This window comes from Echinops telfairi, unplaced genomic scaffold (assembly GCF_000313985.2).
Source record: "Echinops telfairi isolate 266 unplaced genomic scaffold, ASM31398v2 ScPeMD7_8;HRSCAF=38, whole genome shotgun sequence".
Classification (NCBI taxonomy): domain Eukaryota; kingdom Metazoa; phylum Chordata; class Mammalia; order Afrosoricida; family Tenrecidae; genus Echinops; species Echinops telfairi.
Window position 1 is genome coordinate 10,064,988 of NW_022103905.1, and position 9,600 is coordinate 10,074,587.

General features: G+C 51.2%; 1 protein-coding gene across 1 annotated transcript in view; it reads left to right on the forward strand.

Annotated features, from left to right (window-relative positions):
- Nucleotides 1-3,122: 3,122 nt before the first annotated feature.
- TMOD2 (tropomodulin 2) overlaps nucleotides 3,123-9,600 on the forward strand; it is a 46,776-nt gene continuing 40,298 nt past the window's right edge. Inside the window, exons 1-2 of the mRNA XM_004709432.2 lie at nucleotides 3,123-3,312; nucleotides 5,061-5,233. Of these exons, the coding sequence (XP_004709489.2) occupies nucleotides 3,151-3,312; nucleotides 5,061-5,233 (335 nt within the window). The 5' untranslated portion in view covers nucleotides 3,123-3,150. The remainder of the gene's footprint in view (nucleotides 3,313-5,060; nucleotides 5,234-9,600) is intronic.

The window sequence follows — 9,600 nt, forward strand, 5'->3', positions numbered from 1 at the left end:
TGCCATCAAAAGTGCTACACACACACACACACACACACACACCATGAAAGTGCTTTTAACTGCAAGATCAACCATGTTAAACCACCAGCTGCTCCACAGGAGAAAGATGAGGTGTCCTCCAGTGAAAACTCACAGTCTGGGGGACCCACGGGGCCAGTTCTACCCTGTCCTACCGGAATTGGAGTCGGAATCCACTTGGTGGCAGCGAACCTGGATTTTTTGAAGCCTGACTCTGATTCTGCTGGCTCAGTGGTTAGGCTTTCGATTGTTGGCGGTGAGACTCATGCAGCAGCTCCCTGGGAGGAAGAGCAGGAAGTGTGCTCCTGTAAAGGTCACAGGGCTGGGAAACCCAATGGGGCAGTTCTGCTCTGGCACACTGGGTCACTATGAGTTGAAAGCTGACTCAGAAGCCAAACTGAAAAACCAAACTCTCCTTGAGTCAATTCTGACTCAATAATGACCCCGTTAAAGGGGTTCTGAGGCCGTCAATGTCTGTGGGAGCCGAGAGCTTCAACTTTCGCCCGTGGAGCGACTGGTGGCTTGAACAGCTGGCCTTGCTGTTAGCAGCCCAAGGTTTACCCAGCAGTGCCACCAGGGCTCAAGGGCACACAGCGACAGACACAGTTTCTTCTGGAGCTGGCTTTGGGGGGCGGGCGTTTCGTACTCATCTGAGTCACCACCTTCTTCACTCCCTCGCCGTTGTGATTGGGTTCTTAGATCCTAAAAGATTCTACCTTTGTGCCCAGGATTTTCTTCCCCATCCTTGATCTTCCAGCTGCTGTTCTAAGCTGGTGCTTTTGATGTGTTTGTCGATGCAAGCGATGTCAAGTCCTCCTTGACTGACTCCTGTTGGGTGGTGTAGTGGGGGCGCAGTGGGCTGCAATCTGCATGGTCGGCAGTTTGAAACCACCAGGAGAAAGACGGGCTTTCTGCTCCCGTTTTAAACAGTTGCAGTCTGGGAAACTCGAAATGGCAGTGCTGCCATATCCTATATGGCTGCTGTAAGTTGGCGTGAACTCGATGGCAGTGAGTATGGGTTTGGTTTTACTTGTAAGACCCCCTGCCTCACCCCCGCCTGATACTATAAAGTAAGATGTAGGAAATCCTGGTCCAACAATTCACTGATAGATCAGGGCCTAGTATATTAAGGTCATTGTCCAGTGTCACACAATCATAGAAGCTGGGACCACAACAAAAATCTAGGATCCAGCGGTTTCTCTGACTTTAGTGGGATGGGGTTTTTTAAAAGAAATCTCTGGAGTATATAAGTGAGAACCCACTGCCAGCTAATCAATTCCATTTCATAATGGCCCCATAGGACAGAGCAGAACGATTCCACGGGGTTTCTGGAGCTGTGAGTCTTTACAGGAGCAGACAGACCGCTTCAGCCTTCTCCAAAGGAGGAGCTGATGAGTTCGAATCGCTGACCTCTCAGTTAGCTGCTGGGGGCTTGACCACAGCCCCACCAGGGTGCGAGCGTATAGGAAAAGATACCTGGATAGCCACAAACACTGTGCGCAGTTGAATTAATCAATGGAAGGAAAAAGCATTCTTCGTTCTTAACATTTCCTTTGGTGGATTAAAAAAAAAATCTGTTTAGATCATTTGTGACCCCCTATTTCTGACAGAATAAAGCCCAGGTTCCTTGGCAAAGTGTATCAGAAACGCCCTTCACAGATGTCCTTTCCTTGTCTTGAATTCTTTCTTTTTTCCTTCCTCCATCGATTCTACCCTCTAGCCTCACCAAACTACTCTTTTGCCACCAGCATATCATGTATTTCCTTATCCTTGTACCTTTTCTTATTCTGCCCCCTTTTCCTGGGGTGACCTGCCTCCCCCCATGTCCATGATACTCCTCCTGTAAGGCTCAAATGCAGCCTCTTTTCCACATTTCCCCCACAAACCTCCCCGCCCAACCAAGGATGATTTCCTCCTGTATTTTTAAACCCACCGCATCTATATAGAATTTAGCTATAACAGGTTTCACATAGCATGATTGCTTTTGTGTGTGTGTGATCTCACTAAGCTGTGATCTCCTTAAGGGAGAGGGGCCCGTCTTGCTCATCTTTGCATTCCCATTTTCCAGAATGGTGCCAGGGTTTTAAACTCCCTCCTCATGAGAAACACAACCAAGTCAGTGCACATTACTCTTTCCTGAATGCGGATCTCTGGTTGGAGGAAGGGATGGAGTGAAAATTGCACTTTGGGTGAACATTTAGGAGTCAAGTGGTGGAGGGAGTGAAGGGGGCTGGAGGGAGAATGGGCCGAGGGAAGAAGGGGAAATGAAGATGAGAAGTGAGAAGAGAAAGGGAAGATGGGAGGGTATGATATGTGGCCAGGATTTTAGACTCTTCTTGGCTTAATTGCGCTGGAGTTACTGGACAATGTGTTCTCACATAGCCTTTCCAAACTCTCTTTCCTGAATAACTCCCATTTTGTATTCTTCGCAACACTCCTCACTGAAAAGACACAAGTATGCTTCTTACAACGGCCTTACAAATAGCTCATTGTCCTCTGCTATTTTTTTATGGAAAGCCAGGGAGCCAAGTAGTATGGTGGGAGGGCACTCACTACACTGGGGGATCAGCGCCTGGCACAGTCTCAGCTCTGGGGCCATTGGCAAGGCACTTAGCCACCTTCGCCTAAGACTTTTCATCTGTGAGACAGAAATGACGTCACCTACACTCTCAGGTTGCTATGCAAATGAAAGTAATATGGGCATACCTCAGCGATACTGTGGGTTCAGTTCCAGACGGCTTCTATAAAATGACTCTCGCAATAAAGTAAGTCACAAATTTGTTTAATTCCCTAGCTCTCTTGGCATGATGGTTATGCTTTGGGCTGCTAGCCACAAGGTCAGCAGTTTGAAACCACCAACTGCTCTGGAGGATAAAGATGAGGCTTTCTACTCCCACAAAGAGTTACAATCTCAGAAACTCAGGGGTGGAGTCTACCCTTTCCTACAGGGTCTCTATGAATCAGAATCGACTCAGTGGCTGTGAGTTTGGGTTTTTTATTTGATCCAAGAAAGAGATACCATGGCGGCTAGCAGAGCCCTGTCTCCTGTTAATAGGGCCTGTTTACAGAAAGGAGCTAACAGAGTGTTTCTTATTCCTAGTCCACTGACGTCTCCAGAAACTGCCCATTTAAATGCCCACAGCCCATGCAGAAGGCAGCACAGAAGCCATGGCACTGCCCTTTCAAAAAGAGCTTGAGAAATACAAGAACATCGATGAGGATGAGCTTCTTGGCAAACTCTCCGAAGAGGAACTCAAACAGCTGGAAAATGTTCTTGATGACCTAGATCCTGAGGTCGGTGACGTGGACTTGGAGCAGGGTGGTGGTTGATAGTACGGGATAAGCTCCGGGCTGGGCCTTAAACAGCTGGGTTCCAGAAACCCAGTGTCTGCACACAGGCGAGTTCTGTGTTCATCCCCCGGTTGGTTCTGGGTCGTTCCCTTTGACAAGTTTGTGGCGCCCTTCAGTAGCCACATCTCTCTCGAACCAATTTCACTAAAGTGGAGCAAATGATTTTCCATCGTCTGAAGACGAGCTGGTTTGACAGGCAACTCTTACCAGGTCTCTTCTGTGAGTCTTCCCCTTTGCTCAGCACCGCAGCCCTGGAGGTAAATTTCTGTCATCCCCATTTTATAACTGAGATACACCGTGAAGGGTAATCTCCATACCACCCCACACTACTAAATGTCAGAGATGGGATTTAAATTTGAATCCCGGTGTACTTCCTGTTTCTTCTGAATGCATGCTGCCGCTGTTGGCTGCCCCTGGGCCGACCTTGGCCAGTCATGGTGGCACTGTGCTCAGCAGGGTCAGACCATTGGGACCCATGGGTTTTCCCCTGGGGAGTTTTCAGCAGTAGATTGCCTGCATTCTGCCACTGAACCATCAGTGCTGTCGTTTTCAAATACATAAAAAACTTTAAATCTTTGGCGATCCTCTAATAGTGGGTAGTTTAGAAAGACTGTAATAATAATTTTAAGTAAATTAGAAGGGGCCTTCTAATGTACTTTATGAGTTCTTGAAAAAAACCAAGTAGGCTTGCTACCTTGCTTAGGTAGCCAGGGCTTTCTCTAGCCCTGATGAGGTGATGCTGAATTAGAAATGGAAGGATTCAATGCAGTGGTTTTACTGCAAATGAAAATGCCACTAAAACGTATTTCTATGATATTCTGATAGAACACACCCCTTCGATTTTTTAATTCAGATTTACTTTAAAAAATACAAGCTTTCTGTTTCTAGCTTTTAAATAGAGGGAAGGACTCTCAAAGCTTAATCAAGCAGGTGAGGATCTCTACCGAAAGGCGCACCCCCCTCCCCCCCAGCTCGGATATTTCCCCAGGAGACCAGACTCAAACTCACTGCCGTCGAGCCTGGTCTGTCTCATGACGACCTTGTAGGACAGGCTAGAACTGCCCTGTGCACTTCCAGAACGGTTAACCCTTCCCCCATCCCCCAAAACTGCTGCTGCAATTACAGGAGTAGAAAGCCTCATCTTTCCCCCGAGGGACAGCTAGTGTCTTCAAACTGCTGACCTTGCGGGTTAGCAGCCCAGTTCAAAACCACTCTTCCACCAGGGTGCCTTTTACCCAGGAGGGGGGTTAGCGTGTCACCATATTGCCAGAGACCCCTGGATGGAACAGCTGTTAAAGCACTGAGCTACAAACCCAAACATTGGTGATTCATAACCACCCAGGGGCCCCACGGAGGAAAGGCCTGGCAATATCTTTCACGAGGTCATAGCCGTTGAAACTCCCTGGGGTTCATGTGTGTGTGTGTGCTGGGCAACACACAGGTTGCCATGAGTCAGGATCAACATCACGGCAACTGGTTACACGTCCCAGGGTCTCCAGATCCCTACCTGGGAGCTCAGCAGTGCCCTCCACACAAGATGTGAGAGCAGGTAGGTTTGCAAGGTCTTCCTGTGTCCCCAGACCTCGCTTCCACAGGTGACCTCAAACAGGTACCTTCTCCCTGCTTCTCCAACATTCGGAGCCTGGAGGGAGAGGAGGCAGGAAAGTTAGACGTGACCTCTGTCTTCTCAGAGCGCACTGCTGCCCGCGGGGCTCCGACAGAAAGACCAGACGCAGAAAGCAGCCACCGGCCCGTTTGACCGCGAGCACCTGCTCATGTACCTGGAGAAGGAGGCTCTGGAACAGAAAGACAGGGAAGACTTCGTGCCCTTCACCGGGGAAAAGAAAGGTAAGGCTCACCGGGGGTAGCATGTCTCGGGGCAAAGGTACTCCTAAATAGGTCTCAGAGAGCGGCGGCGCGGAAGAACTGACTTGGAAATGGAATACCGGACTCGGTATGCCAAAGGACCATAGAAGAACAGATAGGCTTCCTAAGGAATCCTTAGGGTGTGATGATACTCAAATTGGTCCTTGGCTTTCTGTGAAAATCCCAAGGTCTTCCCTTAAGGAATGTTCTAGAAGAGGGTCCCCTAGGCGCTAGCATGCTTCTGCAGCTACGTAGTTCCCCTCCAGGCCTTTTGGCTGGCCCCGTCTGGAAAGGCCCTGGCACCAGACCTCTAACCTTGGACACTGGAGTTAGACATCAGTGCAGGCACCCGTCAGCCACCCACAAGTGACAGAGCACCGTTTTCAGTGCCAAGCCACGCACCACGTGCTAGAATGACACGCAGACAAGGTCTTGCCCGGTACCCTCAGGGGACGCGAGGTTTACTCCAAGAAACACAGACAGAGCAGGGTACGACTGAGGAGCAGGGGGCCACCTCCATCCCGGGACCACGCGCAGACAAGCAACAAGGAACGCTCTCACCCTTAGGTCTTGACCCCAAGTTCCCCTTTGGAGGGAGGCTCCAGACCAGGCGTCCTCAAACTACGGGCCCACGGGCCACAGGCGGCCCGCCGAGGACATTTATCCGGCCCGCCAGGTGTTTTTGCCCCATTTGTTTTTTTACTTCAAAATAAGATCTGTGCAGGGTGCATAGGAATTTGTTCGTGGTTTTTTTTGAAACTGTAGTCCAGCCCACCAATGGGTCTGAGGGACAGTGAACTGGCCCCCTGTTTAAAAAGTTTGAGGACCCCTGCTCCAGACAATGGCGGGAGCAAACAGACACTCATGGGCTTGTTGGAGATCTTTGGCAGCTACAGATCCAGTCAAGCCCCTCTGGTAGCTCCAGACCCTGTGAGATCTAGCCCCACCCAGCTCTCTGACTGTCTCTCCCTCCCTCCTCCGCTAGTCTCAGCCCCGGCGTCTTCCTTCAGTTCCCTGGAAAGGTTGTCTTCCTTCCCTCTCAGGTCCCTGTCACCTGGCCTCTTCCTGCTGGCCCAAGTCCTCATTTCCCCAAGGCTTTGTTCTCATCCGTTAGGCGTCTGCTGGAACGGCATCAGGACTACTTGCCGCTTTTCCTTGGCCTGTCTGTCTGACACAGGCCCCTTCTTTCCATCGCCACACCTACCTGGGGCTGTCTTAGCCCTATGGCAATGCTCACTCTTTTAAAATGGAATTTATTTTAAAATTTTAATTTATTTACTTATTTTTCCTGCGGTTGGTGTGTTTCCCACATTGGGCAGTGACTCCCGCCACACCCCTGGTCCCCCCGTTGGACCGTATATGTCTTGTATCCTGGCAGGGCGGGGACACTCAGTAGTATACATGGGTGTGGGCAGATGCCACCTCTGGGCATCTGTGCTGTGGCCACGGGGAACAGGTGTGTGGCTTCTGTGCTTTCCCAAGTCAGGGTGCTGGTGCCTCCTCCCTCCTCCCCGACATCCCTGTTCATCTCTCCTCGTTCATGCACATTCGACGGATCATTGAGAATGTCATTTTATTCCAAAAGTAAAGATAAATGGTGACAAATTCGCCAAATAACCAAGGATTACCATGGCGATAGGGAACGTGTTTCCATGGCAGCATGGCTATGGGACTGATTTCATTGGGAAAGAAAAAAATAAATCATCATGTCAAATCTCTCCGAAAACTGTGATTAGCATCTAGCATCGGGATAACAACAGAATAATAAGGGGAAGAAAAGCAGTTGTGTCTTGTGCTCAGAGGAGGGGTCCGAAGATCCGGATCCATCTACAGGAGGGCCATGGAGGGCGTCAGGATTCAAGAGCTGTGAGGGTGACACATGGGGTTGATTCGGGGTGAAATCCAGATCCATCTACAGGAGGGCCATGGAGGGAGTCAGGATTCAAGAGCTGGGAGGGTGACACGTGGGGTGGATTGGGGTATACAGTTGCACGGTATGGCTCCGGAGAAGATTGAGAAGCTGCGTGATCGAATACAAAAGAGCAGAGGACTGGCTTTCCCAACAGCAGCGGGAGCCAAGTGAGGAGTCAGCGGTGCCCCTGGAAAGACCAGAGGGAGGGTTGAGGAGCAATGGGAGGTGATCTCGAGTCCTCCAGAGGGGAGACCACATAGCCCACCACGGATGCTCGGTGCCATGAGGCCTAGGTTCCTGGGACCTTGCTCGTCCACTCAGAGCTGGTTCAGGTGGGCCCCAGACAGGAACATCTGCCCATCGTTGCCCTGAATACTGAAAGCTGGTGGGCTCCCTGGCTCTGCACCAGGAAGCAAACCTTAGAAGTCCGATTTTGACTCTAGACCATCATCTGAACCAGGAAAAAATGCTTCCGAGTGCAGATGCAGTGGACATTAAGACTGGCAGGAGAGTCGGTGTCTCAGATTATATATTGGTTGCCTGTTTTGATTTTTTTTTTCTTTTTCCATTTTCTTTCCTCTGGGAGACTCTGTGCTGTGATTTCTAGCATACTTCCTTTCTGTCTGGGAAATGTGGCAGCTGGGTGATGCTGAGCTGGCTGCACAGTGTCCATCAATGGTAAAGATCTGTTGGCCAAGGTGCCCCGGATGGACCACACAGAGTGACCTCCTTCCCATATTTAAGGTCCCCAGCTCCGCCTGCCCCCATTCGCATACCCAGCCCTTTGGACGCTCGGCAAGGTGTCTGGCAATCAGCATCCCCAGTCAGCAGGCAAGTCTGCAGGAAAGATTCGTGAGAGAGTTACTGACTTTGAGCTTGACCCTTTTGTTTCCCATGGGACTGGGATGCTCAGGCTAGCCAAAGAGATCTGGGAAGAGCTTTGGTGCTCCATCTGGTTGAAGCTGGAGCCGGGTGTCTGAGGTGACAATGAGGAGAAGGTTGGTCTTTAGGGCACACCCAAGTTCAAAGATGGAGACCAGTTGTCACATCCAGAAGTAAGAGTAGCACCAAGAGAGAGAAGCCACAAGTCAGAAGGCAGGAGGGACTGGCCGCTGAGGAGGTCTGGGATGCGATGCACGATTCTGGAGTATCCCGGGCCTGCCTTCCTGGGCTGTGGCACAGCTAGAGTGGAGGGTGTGGGCCTACCTGGAAGCAGGTAACGTGCCATCCTTCCGGCATTGCGAGTCATCTGACTAGAAGTTTGGGTCAAGGAAGTAGGGAGGGCATGTTTTCCAAAGTGAGCCGGGGGCCAAACCAATGGATTCTGAGCCAGAGGTGACAGCAGAGCTGTGTGTGCAGGAAGCACGGGACACACCTTGCTGTTCACAAGCCTCCCGTCTCTACAGTAGGCAACCCTGGTTTTGCCTCTGCACATGGGCTTATTGTGGCGTGCTGGGGTGCTGGCTGTGTTCCCGGCACCACTGCAGTCTTAGTGACCTGCGCTCTTTATGTAAAGCATGCTACCGGCCCACAACCCCCATTTACAGGGGAAACTGCAGGGGATCCCCAGTTTGTCCGTCAGGAGCCTTTAGGGCTGCACAAGGGGCCACCCCCAGTGTTTGCAGCGTCCAAGGCAAGAACACAGAGAGAAGCTCACATACCATTTTTTTCTTAAAAATCGAAAAGCCAGCAAACTGCCAGCATGAGTTCTGCCCTACAAACATTCCTTTACAATAACCTGGGGGACCAGGCTCGAATTGAGTGCTCCCGGCCCCTCGCAGACCCACAAAGTAATGCAGGTCTGTGCCATCCTGCCGGGGCCTCGGGCACACACCTGACACCCCAGCTAGATATTGCCGCTTCCTCTGCGGTCCCCCAGCCTGAACGTGCACACCCCAGCAGTGCGATTGCCTTCAGGGGGCCAGATCCAGCTGGGCAGTGAGTGCGCATGCAGACCCTGGAAGCAGGCCCAGGGCCGCTTAGACAGGGGACTCCAGAGTCAGGCTGCTTCTAGGAGGCCGGCACTGTGGGTAGCAATGTCTCTTGGCCCCATGATTCCTCTCTGTGGACTGGAATGGAACCCTGGAAAGTGCAGGCACCCTGGCTTCCCAGGTCAAAGGGCAGTGCTACCAATGGTGAGGAGATAGAAGCCAGGTATTCCTCTTTAGGACTTCCTCCTCCGGAGGCTCTCACAGGGGATTGTTGATGTTGGCAGCACCCCAGCACTGGAGGGCGCCCAGTTGGATACTCAGTGGCCTAAGGGTCCTGACCAGAGCTGCATTCTCTGCTCAGATCACTTAGCCCAGCCGTAAGACAGTTGCACACCCTGTCTTTGTTTCCATCCTTTGATTTAAAGGGAGAGTCTTTATCCCCAAGGAAAAGCCCGTGGAACCTCTCAAAGAAGAAAAAGTGACCCTCGACCCAGAACTGGAAGAAGCTCTGGCCGGCGCCTC